This window comes from Cervus canadensis, chromosome 31 (assembly GCF_019320065.1).
Source record: "Cervus canadensis isolate Bull #8, Minnesota chromosome 31, ASM1932006v1, whole genome shotgun sequence".
Taxonomy (NCBI): Eukaryota; Metazoa; Chordata; class Mammalia; order Artiodactyla; family Cervidae; genus Cervus; species Cervus canadensis.
In genome coordinates this window covers 6,919,071-6,939,022 of record NC_057416.1, presented here as the reverse complement: position 1 = coordinate 6,939,022, position 19,952 = coordinate 6,919,071, and the positions used below count along the sequence as shown (strand labels likewise).

The window sequence follows — 19,952 nt, the reverse complement described above, 5'->3', positions numbered from 1 at the left end:
CGGGAAAATAGGTGCACAATATTTTTCATGTGTCTTTTAGATACTAATAAAATATCAATAACTTATGGTGTTGCTTGGAAGGATCTATAAGGTAAAAAATACAGCATCTAGTTTATATTTGAAGAGTTCACTTACTATGAGCTTTTCTATTTAGCCTTAATTTTTATCTAGTGATTCATAGAAATAGAGATGGTAAAAGTTGCCAAAGGAGAGTTCATACTAACAAAAGAAAGGTGGGAAATCAAGGAACTCATTAAAATGAAGCATGACATCTTGACATAAAGTCCTAGATACTGGAGTTAGTATTTTCCTACTAGCAAAAACTGTAGGGAGTTAAACTGAATGTTCCAATGATAGCAGCCTTATCGAAATAAAAGTGCTCCTCAGCCCCAAAGAATCCAGTCCCCTGATGAGCTGATGTGGAGATAATTATTTATAATAGCACTTACGGGTAGAGAGGAAGGAGTGAAACCTGAGCAGACACCGAGGCGTGACTCAGGTGGGTTTTATTTCTGATTCCACAGCACGGAAGTGGGTGCGGGTGACTCAGAGCGCTGTGGTGGCCCAGCTGTCCCCGGGCATGCCTCCCTGGTGCGGGCACATGCCTCCCCGTGCCAGGGGGAAGACTAGCAGGAGGGTCACCCCCCACAGCCTCACAGTCAGTCACTCCACCGTCAAGAGTCTGCAGTCCATTTTCATCGCTTCCCAGAGCACATGTGGAATGCTCCACAGGGGCCTATGAACAGCCACTTGGTCTAGTTCTCTGCCTCTGCAAACAAGACTAGGGGGCTCTCCCGTAAAGAGGGCTGTGGCCGCTTTCTAATCCATTGACCTAATTTACTTTTCTGGGAACCACTCAGTCCCTGGGGAAAGGAGAAGCCTGCTTTGTTGGCACATTTATTTTACAGCTATACCTCCTTTGTCTTAGGGATGTGTTGTGTAAGTCAGCACAACCGGATAAGACACGCAGCAGAAAAAGCCTGCGACACTGCCTAGCACGACCCATCGTTGATACGCCTCTTTATTCCAAAATGAGCTACTTCTGTTCCCTTATGTCTTTGCTATTATTTGTGATTTGGGAACATCTCAGAAGAATCAGGAAGCAATACAACAACAAACAGGCTTCAAGCCAGGTCATATAAATGTATAAATAAACTCCCTGTATGATACGTCGTTTTTTAACTTGGCATATTATTTTTTACTTCAGTGCCAAAATACTGCCACTCTACATTACTGTTCTTAATAATTTACTCTATTTTACTTTTTAAAATATAGCTTGCTTGAGGATTCCCATATAAATAGCGGCATTTTATTTCTAAACTAAATAAGATACGGTTTAACTGATGTTGAAGCTGAAACTCCAATACTTTGGCCACCTGATGAGAAGAGCTGACTTATTTGAAAAGACCCTGATGCTGGGAAAGATTGAGGGCAGGAGGAGAAGGGGACAACAGAGGATGAGATGGTTGGGCAGCATCACTGACTCAATGGACATGGGTTTGGGTGGACTCCAGGAGTTGGTGATGGACAGGAAGGCCTGGCATGCTGCAGTTCATGGGGTCGCAAAGAGCCGGACACAACTAAGTGACTGAAATGAAATGAACTGAACTAACAAAGATTGTGAGCCTAAAAAAATATATTTTTGCTTGGTTTGCGAGAGTAAAGATGAAGCACTTCGGTTTGCTTGAAATTCTCTGAATATGGTGCCTCCTCCAGGAAGCCTTTTGGAACTCTTCCCTACCAGGATCAGACCCTTCCTCTTTACATTACCCTGTCCTCACTTGTATTTTATCTTATTTCTCTTTCCTCCTCTAGACTCTGAGTTCCTTGTGGCTGTGACATTCTCTGCCTCTCCCGCATCCAGCAAAATGCTTGACACATAGCAGGTGCTTAAAACGTGTTCAGTGGATGAATAAATAGCCTAAAGTTATGACTCTGTGGCTTTCCAGTCTATCCACTTGTACATTTTTTTTTTCCTGACAATGACAGAAGCCACATAATTGGCTAAAATTTGATGAGTGGTCATTAAATCCACAAGTCATGAACTATTCGATAATTTAGCTCATAGTCTACAAATAGGACCATTTCGAAGGTTTGAATTGATGGACTTCATTTTACCCTGATATCATGAATTTCGCTTACATTCACACCAGGAACCCCTTACCCAGAGTCTTCAGAGCGCTCAGGACAATTATTTCCTCCCCCAAAACTAAGCTGCCTTGCTAGCTCAGTTGATAAAGCAGGTGGGTTCCATCCCTGGGTCAGGAAGATCCCGCTGAGAAGGGCATGGCAACCCACTCTAGTATTCTTGCCTGGAGAATCCCATGGACAGAGGAGCCTGGCCGGCTAAAGTCCGTCATGGGGTTGCCAAAGTCCGACATGACTGAGCGGCTAAACAACAGACAACAAAAAGGAAACACTCTGTACATTAACGTCAATACCTGGATTTTGAAACTCAGAGCAGGGAGATGCGGCGTCATTTTATACCCGGCTCGGAAAGTCAGGCGTCTCAGAGCCCGGCACGTGTTGCCGGCGCTCCCCCGGAATATTGTCAGACCAATAGGCGTGTGCGAGGCACTTTTATGGACAGTATAAATATTTTGAGCTGGAGGCATCGCCACCAGCTGATATTTTCTTTCCTCAGGACCAGCTGTTCAGGAGCATCCCGGACCGGAGCCAAGCACTTTCAGGACTTGGATCTGACCCGGCCCGGCGGCCCGGCCTGCGCAGCGATGTCGGTGGTGGAGGAAAACCGGCCGTTCGCCCAGCAGCTCTCCAACGTCTACTTCACCATCCTCTCCCTTTTCTGCTTCAAGCTCTTTGTGAAAATCAGCCTGGCCATCCTCAGCCACTTCTACATAGTGAAAGGCAACCGCAAGGAAGCGGCTCGGATAGCGGCCGAGTTTTACGGAGTAACCCAAGGACAAGGTATGTGTCCGGGCTGCGCTCTGGTTTCACGCCGACTTTATGTTTCATCCACAACCCAAGAAAACACCTCAGGTTTCCTCCTCTAGGGACTGATTCAAAGTGACTGTTTTGCCAGCTTCTCGTCATGGAAAATATTTAAGTCACTTCCCGGCCTCAGGAAAAAAAAAAAAAAGAAAAGAAAATTACTTTTTTGGGTTTAATCAAATTGAGGTATGGTTGCAAAATAACCTAATGGGAACATACTCTAAGGTAGATGTTTTCTTATTCATAAATATTTTTAAACTTTTAACGTTTCACTTGCCAAGCCATACTTTTACAGGGTTCAACTACTGATTTCACTTCAATTGTCCTTAATATACCCGAGTTTTCATGATTTTTTTTTAAATCAAATCTTTAGGAATATGTAAAATGATCGTTACAGGAGAAGATTTGAAGGTTTTGTTTGTTTTTCACAGTTTTTATTTGCCTGAGATTAGCCACTTCATTATAAAGTAAAGCACACTGTGGAAAATACTAAGATGTGTGGCATGGGTTTTCCTGATGGAATTTTTGTCGCTTTGCTCAATTTGTAAGAAATTGATTACAAAAGGACAGGAACATGAACAAAGGACAGGAATGAACAAATGTGTGTATGCAGCCAAGTACATCCATCTATATTTCCTAAAAGAAATTGAAGTATGAAATTAAGTGAGTAACAATCATTTTAACCATAGACTTGAAAGGCTGTAAAGCAATTTTCATTCTATCGGACTGGTATTTTGTACAACAAAAGCAATTCTTAAGGTGGGCTTCAAGGTGACATTTCAGTTTCTTAAAGTCTTTTGATTATTTCTGGTTTGAAAATCATCAGGCAAGCATGCACATTTTAGAGCCCCAAATACCTCTAAAGTAATTTAAATTTTTGAAATCAAAATATATTACCACATAATTAGAGAATGTATTTTTTTAAAGAATGCTTAGAATAGAAAGCTTGTATCTGCTTTTCTATATTTTTTAATTTGTGGAATAACTTATTTTAAAACTCTAGGTGACTCTGTAGGTATATGTAAAATTGAACAAAGGTAGAAAATATTTTTTGGTGTATGTGGTACATAAGAAATACATTTTCCCCCCAAGGAAGATCGTTCTTATGCAAAGTGAGAAAGTTATGTGTTCCTTCAAAGTGAGGAAAATCTAAATGCCAGGATGAAACCCAGACGAGGAAGGTGGGCTCTAGAGGAAACAGGCAACATTTGATCTTTCACCCACCAGCTCAGAGTAGGCTAACTGTTTAAATGCCGTATATACCATGTGGGTAAAGGAAATATTGTGTTTTAAAAACCAGCAAGCATACGAGATTAGATTTTAAAGTAAACCTCGTGTTTTTAGATATAAGACTAAATAGATGATGCAGGCATAAGGTGATGAAGTTTACGGTCATGGGCAGCCCGTAACTCATTACTTCATAATCAAATCCCATCTACGTGTTATGAGAACTGTCGTACACAAGAACTGAAATATTGGCTAGAAATCCAACATTTTTGGTGAATTGACAAGGGTTTTAGAGGAAGCTTTGAAATCGCCTTTTGAACTTATTTACAAATAAAAGAAACACTTGTTCACTCTTTAGCCTGATTTCAGTCTGTTCATGCTGGGAAGCCCCCGGGAAGCTGGAAAATGGCTCCCATGTTCCTATCTGTTTTGATGAGTTTGTGTTAAGATATATTAGAACTCTAGGACTATATTCCAAAAAGGAGAGAAAGAAATTAACACTGCCTAATAGAAAATATCTTTTCTGGGAACATAAATGGGGAACATCAAATTTTCACATCTGTTATATGTTGTTTTTAATTTTGTACCTATTTAACAAGATACTCACTTTCTATAGTTTGCATTCACATATATATTGACCAATACAATATATTATAATTTGTATTCAGTGTAATAAGAATAATCAGTCTCCAATTTTATTTAATATTAGGAGGACAGTCGGGAACCTTACAAACTCTTGGTCTACCTCTAAGAATTAATTATTCCTTGCCTAGGAAGAAATTATACTCTGTTTTAATATAGGTTTTTCTTTTATTTACTATGATTAAACTATTTTTATTGTGTTTATGTTTTTATAATTAACCAATCAGGCTTAATTATCTTTGCTTAATCTAGCAATTTCCTCCTTCCTAGGAAAGATTATCACCTTCCTTCCACTCTGAGTTAGATTTCTCGTTCCTACTTTCAAGACTTAGCCAGATTGTTCCCCAACATTTCTGATGGGGAGCCGCCAAATTCCATGAAATATGAGATGGTGTGTGTATTTTCATATCTTTCATAATCACGGAAGACCCTGTTGACAACAGTCTGGATGTCCTCCCAGTGAGCAATAGTTCTTTGGTAGGAAATAAAAGAAACTCTGTCTTCCCGGATACTGTTGCAAATCAGCTCATTGTCTTAGACAAATACTGGGTGATCTTTCTTAATGCACTTTCCAATCAGGCTGGAGGATCACGCCAGAATACCAAAAAGCAACATGGTAACTAATATTGTTTAAGGTTGTTTCCTTCTTGATCCTTTTGCTATTCCAATAAGCCATGGAAATCTGACTTTTCACCCTTTTATCAACTCCACCATCATATTGGAGGGACCTGTTAGGCTTTTCTATGTAACTATTTTCCCATATGGTTTTTGCTGTTAAATGTCCTAATGACAGTCTCCACATATCTGAGGTCTAGTCTATTTTTAAAGCCAGCACTTTACTTTGAGGCTGATTCAGTGAAACTAACAGGAGTTGAAAGGTGTCTCCAACTGTTACATCAGACAGTACAGAGAGCAAGTGAGATATGGGGGAGAATGCCGATTTTATGAAATCCCTCCAAAGGTGTGGAAGAAGCATGTGCAACTGACAACCCACAGACACCTGGAGAAACAGTTAAGGGTCTACCTTTCAAGTTTTATATTAGGCTCTTAGGAGAGTTCAGTATTTTAACCTACATGTAGACAAGGTCAGTTCTAAGTACCTGTTTATTGAGCACCCTGGTATCAAGGCATTGAAGAAATAGGATATAAAAAAAAGCAAAATGTACTGTTCCCAACTGTAAGCAGGTTATTCTAATTGAGGAGATGTCTGTTGTTAAGTCACTAAAATGTGTCTGACTCTTTGAGACCCCATGGACTACAGCATGTCAGACTCCCCTGTCCTTCGGGATGATGTATAATTACTTCCCAGATACACTAAATACGAAATGAGCCTGAAGAATGGAAGGTCAGTTTCAGATTTGGACCTTCAGAGATATTTTCATGGAGGATGAAGATCTTGAGTTGACTCCCAGGAACCCAGGAGGGAGCAGAGGCAGGAGTTAGGGTGCACATATGATGTTAAGAGACAGTAGATTTGCCTGGAGTTGAAGGTTCATGTAACAGAAAAAAATGATAATAAATTGGGCACAGATATGAAAGAATTTGAATAGCAGGCTAATCAATTTGAACTTAACTTTGATAGCAGTAGGAGTCACTGGGAGTGTCTGGTATGAGGAAAGTCTGGAAAACATATAAAATGCTAATTTAAGGTCAATTTATACAGTAGTGATCTTTGGAGTTGGGTAAGGGGACGGGTTGAAGTTGGTAGATCAGTTAGACCCCATCATCAGGAGATGAGGCCCTAGATTTTCTGATGGTGGTGATCTGAATGGAAAGAAAAGAATGACAACAAAAAATAAACAAAAAGAAGAAGAAATGAATGAACTTGATAGTACCTTTAAATACACCAGCAGAGAGAGTAGTGGTTACCTTAGGGTCTCCCAGAATTAGATAGTGACATACCTAAAGGAAAAGTCTGTCAATCAGAAGAAGGACTAATTATCCACCCAGGTGGGTCTGCAGTACCCAGGTAATGCCACCCCAGAGAGCTGGGTCCTCAGCTGCCTGACAAGTCTGATGGGTCACCTCTTCTAGTGTGAAATGTCAGGGTGAGTCGGGAAATCGTAGCGCTAGACTCTGAATTCCTGTCTTGTCTTTGATTTATTTACTGTTTATTTCCTTTGTTACACTTTTTCATCACCAAGTAACCTTCTGGTTATGACTTGGCTCCCCCTCTGCCTCTGTCCACAGAGAGAGAGAATGTGCTGGCTTGCCCTGGGAGGGTTTCAGTCCATCTGACATTTATGGTTCTCGCAGTAAATTAATATGTTTGCATCTTGACATCACTCTTTAGTGCTCTGGGCTCTTTGAGTTGTAAGTCCACCTCCGAGATGTGACTTTGCTCCAGCTTTGCCGACAGATCAGGTTTCCAAGCCTGCAAGGCCATGGACCAAATTTCAGAGTGTGGAAAATTCATCGAGGTAATGACTCCATGAGGCTGCCTGAAAAACAATCTCGTGACACCCAGCCTCCTTAGCACTCCTCTCATGGTTGAGGCTTGATATAGAATATAGAACGTATGAGAAATCGTCTGGTAGGATATTTGTGCTTGAGCTTTCAGAAATTTGGTTTCAGGGTTGCCATTAAGCATGCAGTTTTGTTTTTTTTTCCCAGTGAGTCTATTGTTGACACTTGGAAATAGGATATAGGGTAAACGTGCGCTCTGAGTCGAGTCAATGACAAAGGACTTATCATTTTGGAGAACATTGGAACCTGGATAGGAAAAGCAGCTAGAACTTTGTATGATGTAACTTTTTTCTCCATCAGTAGAATCCATCCCAGGTTTAAAAACAGCTTAAGAGACTTAACTTTACGGCTGGTGCAAGCAAGGGCAACAGGCATGCCCATTATACCTGTTCCCCAGGAACAGCTTGTTTCCTGTGGGTTTCAGTGCGCCTGTATTGATTGTGAGGTTAGTTATGTTGGGAACATTTCTCAGAATCTCAGCATTGAAAAATGTCAAGTCGACCTGTAGGCTCGGTTCTTTTATAGTGCTTATTGTATAAAGGTATAAAAATACCTTGAAGATGTGAGAGTCTGGGGACACATTTTCTATACTTAATGGAAAAATCACCAGATAAGAATAGCTGGAATAAATGGAACAGTTCTTCTATGGCAAGAAACATGACATTATAATCAAAATTGCTACCAAAAAGGTTTTTAAGAGACTTTCGTTTTGCCCACATTTCTACTATTTTTTTTGGAAATGCCAGAGCTCTTTTTTTGGAAGGGATGAATATAAGACTGTGAATTTAAACAGGAATCTGAGAACAAAGTTTTCAGGGTGCAAAAGGCTTTGTCATATTTTAATGTGTTAATATTGTTCCTCTTCCTCTGTATTTGGAGAAATGCTTAGATTTTTGGAATTAAAGAAGGCAGCATAGCTCATGATTGTTTAGGAGGAGACTGGTTTCCTAGGAATATTCTTCCATACCTTTTACTTGTGTGTATTCTGTATCAAAGGCGCAGTGCTCGGCATCAAGAATGAAATATTCAAACAAATCACTGTCTGTCTCCTAAAGGTGTGTATAGTCTAGTGAGAGAGACAAACAGATGACCAAGTAATCTGGAGCATGTTGAGTGCTGATTGCACGGTTGAAGGGGTGCTCGGGGAGCACAGAGGAGAGAGTGTGGCGAGAAGATGGTTCTGCCCGGGTTCGTCAGGTAAATAAAAGCTGTGCTAACCACAGGCATCTTCTCTCCATCATCATGCCTATGTCCTCATTCATCATGCTCCAGAACTTCCCAGTCCCCCATCACCCCTTCCCATTCACCTTTTCATCTCTCAACCTATTATTACCTATAACTCATATGTGTGTATGTTAGTTGCTCAGTCATGTCCGACTCTTTGCAACCCCATGGACTGTAGCCCACCAGGCTCCTCTGTCCATGGAATTCTCTAGGCAAGAATACTGGAGTGGGTTGCCATTTCCTTCTCCAGGGGCTTTTCCCAACCCGGGGATTGATCCCAGGTCTCCCACACTGCAAGCAGATTCCTCACCATCTTCCTTCCCCACCCTCTAGCTCATATATCTCCTGCCTAAATCTTTACCTGTAGGTGCACAGTTTTCTTGCCAAAAGAAATGTTTTAGACAAGAGCCAGTGTGCTCATTGCTTATCCATTAAGCCTTTTGAAGACTGAAAAGTATGTTGGTGAACAATTTAAAAATGAATTTTGTATATAGGTGGCATGGTTATAGTCACCTCTAGAAAATTTATATAATAACTATAGGTAAAAAATAATACTCCATCTAGACCTTCTGCTTTTCAATTTGCACTGTCTTTTAGAGGATGGTAAATTATGAAAATAAGCTACTTTTCTTATTAATTGACATAACTGATACAATTTTGAATTTAATTCAGTTCAGTAAACACTTGAATACCTACTCTGCTCCTGGCACCATATTATGTGCTATGTGCATATAGATATATGCATATATATGTGTGTGCATATATATGTGTGCATACATGTGGATGTACATACATGTATTTAACACATATAGTGTATGAGTTACTTTTGTGTCATAGGAAACTTGGGTCAGTGGAGCCATAGTTTGTACATGTAAAACCAGCAAACAGCAAGCACATAGGAAATTCATAAGGTGCTACATTGAACACAGTTAAGTTCTGCAATGAATGTTCCCTAAGGAAGTCCATTGAGAGTATCAGATCCTAAAGAAGGTGGAGTTTTTCTGCAGGAAAAACTTCAAAAGCAGAACATACCTGATTATGTAGAAGTAGTGATGGAACCAAGCTGCATGTAAAGAAAAAAAAAAAAAAAGAGAGAACTTTTAGATGTGGAACTGAGCAAGCCTGGTTCGTGGGGGCAGAGGCTGAAGGATAAATATTTGCTAAAAGACAGAGTCAGATGGTTGGTGCCAAAGTGAAAAATACATGCGTCCTCAGATTGCATGTCCGAAAGTCAAAAGTTCTATTACAAGTTTTCTAATGCATTTACTGGATTCAGCCTGCAAGAAAGAGCCCCCGACTCATGAGGGAAACCAGCACCACCATGCATACTTCTGTAAAATCCCAGGTGTAACCAATCAACATGTCATTACGTGTGTTCTGTGAACTATTTCTCGGTGAAGGTCGAATACCTCCTGGGTGCCGAATCTGCTCTGCACATCCTCAGGGTGGACCCACGGAGGTTCCTGGACTCCTGCTACATCTCAGCACGGGAAGCTTATTTTCTAACCTGGGGAAGAGAGAGGAAAGTTGATCCCCGGTGACAGACAGGCCACGCCATTGAAAGCAAGGGGGGTTATTTGGAATGCCTCTTCTTCCGAAACCACCATCAAATAGTTTCTTAAAGGAAGAAAGTGTCCGCTCACAGCCTATGAAGAACTTTTGGCATTTCTTCTACACCAGCTGCACAAAGAATAAATCATTCATTCTTTCCAACCTTCTCACAGCAATGCTACAAAGCAGACCATTGGCTTTTCAGACTGGAAATGCCCCAAGAATATCAGGTCATGGGAGGAGAGGCTTAAGGAGTCTAAAAACTGTTCAATTGTTAGCACTTCCAGGTGGCCTGTAGTTAAACAAGCATATCCTGTGACATGTAGGTTGAGGAGGACATGTATTAGAATGGTCTCTTTTCTCAATCCTGTAATTCTTCATGGACAACTGGGGGACAAGATTTTTAAAATCAGTCCCCTAAGAAGATTTAGGAGATTTTTAGAAGAGCCTCAAGGACTGAGAGGCTAGGGTAATGTGAGGGGACAGGTTCCCATGGCCCCTTTTCCTTCATGAACAGAGCCGCTTGACTTTTATGAATCTTCAGATGTTGGACTTCAAGAGGGACTTTTCTTCAATGTTTAAACTGTCCCATTTTATTTAAAATACGATGTGAGTTAACACACATCTTTGCAGACCCTAACCACTCTATAAAATGAGTCATAACTGAGTATCCATTCAACATTCTTTCCTAGGGATTAGAACAACAGAAAACATTTGGGGCCCGCCAGGAATGGGCATAACTATGTCCAATGGCATGAAGGCATCCTCTCTCCATCAGAGGAGATAAAATTTCCATGTCACCATCATCCCTACTGAGCAAAATAGAAACATTCAGAAATACATACACTCTTTCCAGAAGGCTTACGGTCTTAAGCTATGGGCAGAGCACAAACAAACTGACATTTAATACAGAAACGCCATTGATGTTCTTAAATAGAAACATCAGTGCATCTCCGTCATCAAGTATGCAGCTTGATTTAAATGAAAACTGACAAGGATGCAGTTAAAGTTAAGGCTGGTACACTGAAAATCTGTTCTTTCCCATCTAACGCTGCAGTGGTCCTTGTGAGTCGATTGAAGAAGGTAGTCAGCCGTCAGAGTGCTAACAGACGATCTTCTAAAGAGTTCTCAGCATCCCGAGACAGGATAGCAGTTAAATAATGAGCATATAAGTCATGATGACTCTCTGAGTGAATCCCTCAGAAACAACCAAACACATCCTTGATTAACCACTGAGAAGATTGATGAGCCCTTCTGTTTTCCAAATTCTGCCTCCTTCACTAGAGAAATGACGATCCCCATCATCCATCAAGTCAAAGTCGTAAGTAATCTAGGGGATGAAATGATGTGCCAAAGGAGTTTCTGCACTGAAAGCTTTGTGTCTTATTTCCCTCTTGAGCCACGGTCCAGGATGGGGAATTTGGACAGGAAACTGCACCAGTTCTCTTACAGTGCAAGTACATAGAACCTCACGGGCTTCCCTGATGGCTCAGCGGTAAAGAATCCGGCTGCCAATGCAGGAGATGTAGGTTCAGTCCCTGGGTCAGGAAGGTCCCCTGGAGAAGGATATGGCAACCCACTCCAGTATTCTTGCCTGGAAAATTCCACGGACAGAGGAGCCTAGCAGGCTACAGTCCATGAGTTCTGAGCTTTTCTCTCTCTGTTCCTTGCAGTTAGGATGAACTTGCTCATCCAGTAAAATCTAGTAGAGGAATGAAGTTTTATGTATCCTTACCGTTACTCAAAGGAAGGAACAGAACAAGACCTTATTGATTTGGAGAGAATCGCTCCTGTATAGTGAATATTAAACCCTGAAAACATGTTTGCATATCTAATTGGTATGACATTCCAGGAAATAGAGGGTTTCTGTCTAAGTCAGCTCAATATTTAGCGGAAAGTTGCTGCTGTTCTGGAGAAGGAAATTATAATTTGGGCTTCCTGAGCTTTGCATAAATCATATTGCAGACAGCATAGTGATTTTGTTGTTATTGTTGAGTCACTAAGCCGTGTCCAACTCTTTGCGACCCCATGGACTACAGCATGCCAAGCCTCTAGCTTGTAAGGTGTCTATGTCATCCACAGGATTTGTCCACTGGCCCTTTCCAAACAGAATATTAACTATTTAGAAAGTGTTTCATTGTGGCATGTGGGATCTAGTTCCCTGACCAGGGATCAAACCTGGGCCCCTTGTTTTGGGAGCGCAGAGTCTTAATCTCTGTATGCCGCCAGGAAGAGCGAAGATCCCACGTACTGCAACTGACTCATCATTGCCAGATAAGTAGATAATTTTTTTTTTTAATTTTTTAAAGTATTGAATATGTAGAACTTCCCGCAACTACAAGCAAAAACGAGAATTTGGTTATGTGCCTTCAGGACTCAAGCTATTCTTGTTCAGATATTTTTCTCTGACAGGCTCCACAGAAAAAGCAGGACAGTCTGAGCTGTCACGTGGGATCTTAGCCCAGGGGTCAGCAGGTCGGTGAGAATGGCGAGGACCTGGAGGGGATGCTGTGGTGTGGGCGGGCTAGTTTACAGTTTTCAGTGACTTGCAGACATTTTTTCCTACCATCTTATTACCCTGTCTAAGAGACTCCTCTTGACAAAAATTCTTTGGACAGAAATGTTTTCCTGGGCAATCCTGGTCAAATACCTGATTGTGAATATACTGTAGGAAGCCAGGTTCTTCCGGAAGGGTTCTAGGGCTCTTCCGGAAGGGTTCTAGGGCTCTTCCGGGAGGGTTCCAAGGCTCTTCCGGGAGGGTTCTAAGAGTGTGTAGTGGTGTGTGGCGGTGATGTACAACAGCACACTTCTGCTGCCCTGTTATGGCAGCCCCCAGAGGAGGGGCTGACGCTTCTGAACCTCCAACATCGCAAAACCCTTCCTCCACCGAACTGTCCTTCTCATGCTTTTATTTTTTCTCTTAATTCCTGGCAGCTGAATAGGGAAGACAAAAAAAAAAAAAAAAAAAACCAAACGAACAAACAAACCAATCATGTCAACACTAACAGCGAAGAGCTGAGTCAGCCTGTTTAGGAAGTTGGCTTTTCCCCTTTATTTTCTCTGCTTATTTTCTACCAGCTGGTCTCTCCAGGAAGCCAGAAAAACAGCTTTTCACTGGACATGTCTTACAAAAAGATTTTTTGTTTTTTTTTTTTTTCTTATGAGGAAAGAGAAAAGAAAACCTTTTTAAAAATGAGTGGACTATATTTGGGAAGAGGGTGCAGAATTATTTCATAGACTCATTGACTACTTTCAAAGTCTATCAGTATTTAAATTATCTGGAAACCTGGACACATGTTTGCAAAATACCCCTTCAAGAGCTTTTAAGGAACTGTTGCTTCTTTTTTTATTTTTTTTAAAGTATTTATTTTTAATTGGAGGATAATTACTTTATGATGTTGTGTTATTTTCTGAAGTACATCAATATGAATTGGCCATCGGTATACAAGTTTTCCCTCCCTCTTGAACCTCCCTCCCACCCCACCCCACCCCGCCCCCCAGATTGTCAGAGACCAGGCTGAGTTCCCTGAGTCATATAGCAACTTCCCACTGGCTGTCTGTTTGACAAACGCTAGTGCCTACATTTCAGCACTACTGTCTGAGTTCGTCCCACTCTAGAACCGTTGCTTCTTTATCAGGCTACTGCAAGGATGGTATGAAGGTGACTAAGCCTCTGCTCAGAAAATGAACCACAAATAATGACCGAGTCTTCTCTCTTCAGAATGAGAGCATTAAACTGTATATTGTAAATGGGAACAAAGTGATGATGCAAACAGCAGGAATGTTAAGCCTGCTGGTTGGTAGGTCTCAGGGGCTAGCGTCCTCGTGCAGTGTCTGCGATCAGGGTGAATGAAGCTCAAGTCAGAAACCAGGTTTGCTACCAAACACTTGGCTGGAATATGTTGATGGAAAAAGAACTTTCTCAAATCAGTACCTTACAGCCACTTCACAAACTGGAGAGTAGCATTTCTGAGACTACAGCAGCGTATGACGACTCTCCCAGATTATCAGAAGGGAGCTCAGGCTAGCCCAGTCTTCACAGACACATAGGGAGTCATGCTTCTGATAGAATACTGGCCATTTGTCTTATGAGATGATGGAAATCCAGTTCTCTGTTATAATATCAGAATCATAATAGTCCAGCAACAATGCTCTTGAATTTAGGAGCTTTTAGAAGCTTCGCAGGTGGATCTGATGGTAAAGAACCTGCCTGCCAATGCAGGAGACTAAGAGACGCAGGTTTGATCCCTGGGTCAGGAAGATCCCCCGGAGGAGAACGTGGCAACCCACTCCAGTATTCTTGCTGAAGAATTCCATGGACCGAGGAGCCTGACGGGCTACGGTGCATAAGGTCCCAGAGAGCTGGGCATGACTGAAGTGACTTAGCACTCTTGCAGAAGCTTTGAAAGCTGTTTGGAACTTGGCAAAATACCAATCGAATGTATATATTCCAGAGTATGTGCACAGTTTTGCTTCATATGTTGCATATAAAACCTACCCCACCCTTTCTGATGATAATGTCGTGCTTTTCGTGTAATCCACAAAGACTTTCCATACATACGGTCCTCTGCCAACTACTGGATGGTATCACGCTCCGTTGTTTGTAAGGCATCACCTGTTCTAATCCTGCCTCGGCCAGTGGGGTGGCCTCTGTGCTCACTGAGTGAATGTTAATCCGGAGATTCTAGGAGAACAAACGAAGGCAGGAAATCCATCCTGTCCAGAAGTTAAATCTATAATGATTTAACTTTAACCCACTCCTCTTTTTTTCTTAATCAGACTTATTGTCCCTTTTCCCTGTTTCCTTCTAACCTCATGAGTTGGCATTAGACTTCCTCCCCAAATAAAACAAATCCTTTATGTGTATTTTGTTTACTGGGATCAGTTAATGTTTGTTAATATATTCAAGTAGCTTCTTCACCTCGTAGGAACTCAAAAACCTCTTGCCTTTTGGAGAAGAACGCTACTTATTTACCTTTTGATTTCTCGCTTTAAGCAAAGGCATTTTTATTCTTAATCTTTTAAACTTTCTGAGCCAAGCTTCAAATGTTATTAAACATTTTTTTCTCCGTTCATTTAAAAGTGAACATGGTGCTTCAAAGCTTGTGTTGTCAATAGAAAACATACCAGAAACCAGATACCAGAACTGAACCGACAGGGGATCGCTCTTTCCCGTCTGTAAAACAGACCAGGAAGTGGTCGGGTCTTGGATGCTGCAGGAAGGGATTTGGCTGATGTAAAACTTTGAATCAATACCTGCTGGGACAAGTCCTCCAGGTTTCAGTTCTTCCCCTTCAGGCCAGTCTGTATGTCAGTGTGTGTGTGTGTGTGTGTTTGTGTGTGTGTGTGTGTGTGTGTGTTCAGTTGTGTCCAACTCTTTGTGACGCCGCCGACTATAACCTGCCAGTCTTCTCTGTCCATGGAGTTCTCCAGGCCAGAATACTGGAATGGGTTGCCATTTCCTTCTCCAGGGGATCTTTCCAACCCAGGGATTGAACCTGCGTCTCTTGCATCTCCTGCATTGGCAGGCAGATTCTTTACCCCTGAGCCACCTGGGAAACCTCTGTATGTTACTCCCAGGCCCCAAATTCTTTAGTATCTGTTTTAATGGGAAGACCTGGGTTCGATCCCTGGGCTGGGAAGATCCCCTGGAGAAGGGAAAGGCTTACCCACTCCAGTATTCTGGTCTGGAGAACTCCAAGGGCTGTACAGTCCATGAGGTCGCAAAGGGTCAGACACGATTGAGCAACTTTCACTTTTTTTGATTAGCACAGTGGTAGGAATGATAAAAATAAATGTTTAAAAAATCTTGCTTTTGCCTAGGCACCCGACTGGCTTCAGGCACAGGCAGCGAGAGGATTCCAGTAGGAGGAATGATCTGTGTCAGTGTCAGGAGCTCCCTTCTCCGTGGTTAAGGCAACAAAAGGGCAAGACAGAGTCGCAGCCCCCAGCGTGGGGTGGCCTCCTGTTTGGAGGTGGATGGGCAAGGACAGACTGCCTTGGGACACCGGGCTGCTCTGCCCGAGTGTCTGGGATGTCGCCCTGCCCAACAAAGTTGGAGTTGAGGCCAGAACACTTGGGACCCTCGACATTCTATGCTTTCTGCTCTAAGACCTGCTTCTGCGAGTATATTCAACATGGCAGAAACACGTGTCAGTGTACCCGTTCTTCAATTTTCATGAAAAATGTCAAGATAAAGTTCCTCAGCTACTGCCAGCCTTTAAACCCGCCATGAGCACATGGGTAGCGGTGATGAAACTATTTGTGGCTAGAACTACGGGGAGGAGTGGATTATGTGTAAAATTGTTCCTGCATTAAGCTCTTGTCCGGATGCATATCAGATTTTCCTCCCAGCAGCTGTTGTCCTCCGACTGGAGAGCACAGGTTGCTGGTTGCATTCCTTGTATGGGTTTGTGGCCTTTTAGAAACTTCACGCTGATGTTTAGTAGCACCGGAACAGTGTGTTAACAAACTGGGTGAAGAGAAGGAAAGGATGAGAAAGTGTCATTTCATGAGAACAGTAAACACTTACCCCAGTTCTTGGCCACCACCAGGGGCTGTTCTAAACAGGCACAGTTACGTTGTTGTTCAGTCACACAGTGGTGTCCAACTCTTTGCAACCCCATAGACTGCATGCCAGCCTTCCCTGTCCTTCACCATCTCCCAGAGCTTGCTCAAACTCATGTCCATTGAGTCGGTGATGCCATCCAACCATCTCATTCTCTGTCGCCCCCTTCTCCTCCTGCCCTCAATCTTTCCCAGCATCAGAGTCTTTTCCAATGAGTTGGATCTTCGCGTCAGGTGGCCAAAGTATCGGAGCTTCAGCATCAGTCCTTCCAATGAATATTCAGGTATAGTCCTTTGAATCTCGACAAGAACATGAGGATCTAGGTGCTGTTGGTAATTAGGTCTTGTTTTGCCTTGTTTATTTTATGTTGCCTGGTTTTGATTTGTCCACCTGTGGTTCAGGAGCAACACTGCAGGTTGGGAAAACTCACGCAGGGAGCAGACAATCTCCTTTTCAGTCCTGCTTTGCTGGTAACACTCCAGGTGACTCTGAGGATACCCCCTACCCTCTCTCAACTTCAGCTTCTTTATCTGCAGAAGGGAGGAGTTAGGCAAGATGGGTGGGTGGGTTTTGGACCTTTTATTTTTAAGCCATTGACTCTGGGTGTGTATGTGTGTGTCAGTCTGGAAGTTCAAACCATAAAGCTGGTGGAGTGGCAGCGGGACTGTTTGAAGAAAGAGCCCATGCTTTGCAAACGCACTCGAGGTGGCTCTGCTAAACTCACGGGGCTTTTGAAGCCGTTTGTGAGTGGAGGAAGTTGATGGTATCTGAAGTCCACTGGTGGCTCTGAAACACAGAGCGTTTCTTTCACGTTATGTTGACTTCTGCTGAATCCTTTTTGTACCAGAGAAGCTTTTAGCACTCAGAACCCAAGCTACTCTCTATGGATTTATCACCCCCATAACCTCACCTGACTTATTCCAGAGCACGGAGAATGTTCTCAAGTGAGCTGTTCAGAACAACTGCTGTGGGTCACCGAGTAACATGAACTACCTGATTTTATAGCAGTAGACCCAGCTGTTTGCTCTTGCAGACACGTTCTCACTGATTCACTCTGACTGTCACCCAAGGGCGTTTGATGCCCGCGTGATTGACAGTTCTGCCCTCAGCCTCTCTGGAGCACTGCTCCCTCCTCCCACGGTGCGCACTTTCTGTGCTAAGAGAAAGTTCCTGGGCCATCTCTATGTGTCCCCTGGAGGTGAATGGTAACCTGTCTGCATGCCTAGGAGAGGCTCTGAAGCCCTCTCAGTCATAGGGCAGGTACTCAGCAGGTTTAGGCTGCCAGGGGTAGGAGGGGGGCTGGAGAGGAGGCCCCTAGCGTAAAGGACACCAGGGTGAAAAGAAGCAAGTACCTTCCTGTCTCTTACTGGGGTTCTGTTTTCTGTTAACCTCCTCCTCCAACTCTCCTGTGTCTCAATGGTAAAGAATCTGCCTACAATGCAGGAGATGCGGGTTCAACCCCTGGTCAAGAAGATCCCCTGGAGAAGGAAGTGACAATCCACTCCAGTATTCTTGCCTGGGAAATCCCACGGACAGAGGAGCCTGGTGGGCTACAGTCCATGGGGTTTCAAAAGAATCGGACATGACTTAGCAACTAAGCAACAACCACCACCACCCCCTCAATATTACAACCTATTTTGGCTAGCCTCTCTTTGTTAATTGGCATCTTCTTAATCAAAAGGTAAACTATATCAAATAAAAAATGAATAGAACTCATTTATGAAGTGAAAGTGAAAGTCGCTCAGTCGTGTCCGACTCTTTGCGACCCTATGGACTATGCAAGTCAATGGAATTCTCCAGGCCAGAATACTAGAGTGGGTAGCCTTTCCCTCCTCCAGGGGATCTTCCCAACCCAGGGATGGAACCCAGGTCTCCCACATTGCAGGCAGATTCTTTACCAGCTAAGCCACAAGGGAAGCCCAAGAATACTGGAGTGGGTAACCTATCCCATCTCCAGCAGATCTTCTCGACCCAGGAATTGAACTGGGGTCTCCTGCATTACAGGCAGATTCTTTACCAACCGAGCTATCAGGGAACTCATTTATAGAATTTAATAAAACACCAAAGCAGAAACCCATGGAACCACCAAGCAAGTCAAAAATTAGAGCGTGCTCGGGACCCCAGAAGCCCTCCGGGTGAAACTTTGTAACCACAACATCTCCCTGTCCCCAAAGAGAGAGTGACTAACTTTGACTGTAATCATTTTCTTACCTTTATAGTTTTCACTCCACTGAGTACATCCTAAATTGATAAGGTTTGGTTTGGCCTGATTTAAAATTTTATGTAAATTGTATCATTCTCTAAGTATTCTTTCATGACTTGCTTTTTTTTCACTGAACCGTATGATAGGAAGATTTACCGGTGTGTGTGTGAAGTTTATTCATGTTCAACGCTATAAATTCTATGCCCAGTTTAGGGTAATTAAGAGTGATATTGCTATAAATGTCCAGCACTAATCAGTTGGTATGGCTCTAGGACGGGAATTGCCAGGTCAAACAACATGAATATCTTTGGCTTTTTTTAGATAGTGTTACAGTGTTTTCCAACATAGTTGTGTCTATAGTGAAACCAGCACCATATAAATTTGTGGTGCTTCCTATTATTGTTAATATTTGGCATTGCCAATATTCTTAATTTTTGCCAATCTAGTGAGCACATAGGTTTAATTTTCATTTCTCTAGTATTGCCATTTTCATGTTTATTAGCCATCTGCACTTCTTTTTTGTGATGTGCCTGCCAAATATTTTGCTATCCACTTGATTATGTTGTCTGCTCCTTTTTTCATGGATTTTTAGAAGTTATTTTTATATTCTAACAATTAGATAGAAAATGAAGACAGTGTGAAGAAGCTCTTTATAAGTTTCTTCATGGCTTGACTTTTCACTTGTTGTAAGTTTTTCTTTTGGTGAACAGGAGCTCTTAATTTTAAAAGTCAAATTTAGAAATCTTTTCCATTTTGGTTAATAATTTGTTGTGATTAATTTTTAAGAAATCTTGCTGTATTTCAAGATAATGAAAGTATTTTCCTATATTCTCTTCTTAAAGCTTTCCTTTCCAATTATCCACTTGGAATTGATTTTTGGAATGATGTAAGTCTAGTTTTTCCTAAGTGGATGCCTAATTGTATTCACATCATTTAGTGGAAGGTCAGCCATACATTCTATGATTTACAGTTGCTACAGGGCCCACTCTGCATACGTTTAGGATCTATCATGCCTGTCTGTTTGTGAACTTTCTCCACATCTACACCATGCAATATTAGTTTCTACAGCTATAGGAGAAATTTAAAACAGAGATCTTACTAAGAAATGGAACTCTACAT

At 42.2% G+C, this 19,952-nt stretch overlaps 1 protein-coding gene across 1 annotated transcript in view; it reads left to right on the top strand.

Annotated features, from left to right (window-relative positions):
• The first annotated feature begins 2,605 nt into the window (after positions 1–2,605).
• Positions 2,606–19,952, top strand: part of ASB5 (ankyrin repeat and SOCS box containing 5) — a 40,327-nt gene continuing 22,980 nt past the window's right edge. The window contains exon 1 of the mRNA XM_043454481.1: positions 2,606–2,928. Within this exon, the coding sequence (XP_043310416.1) occupies positions 2,733–2,928 (196 nt within the window). The 5' untranslated portion in view covers positions 2,606–2,732. The remainder of the gene's footprint in view (positions 2,929–19,952) is intronic.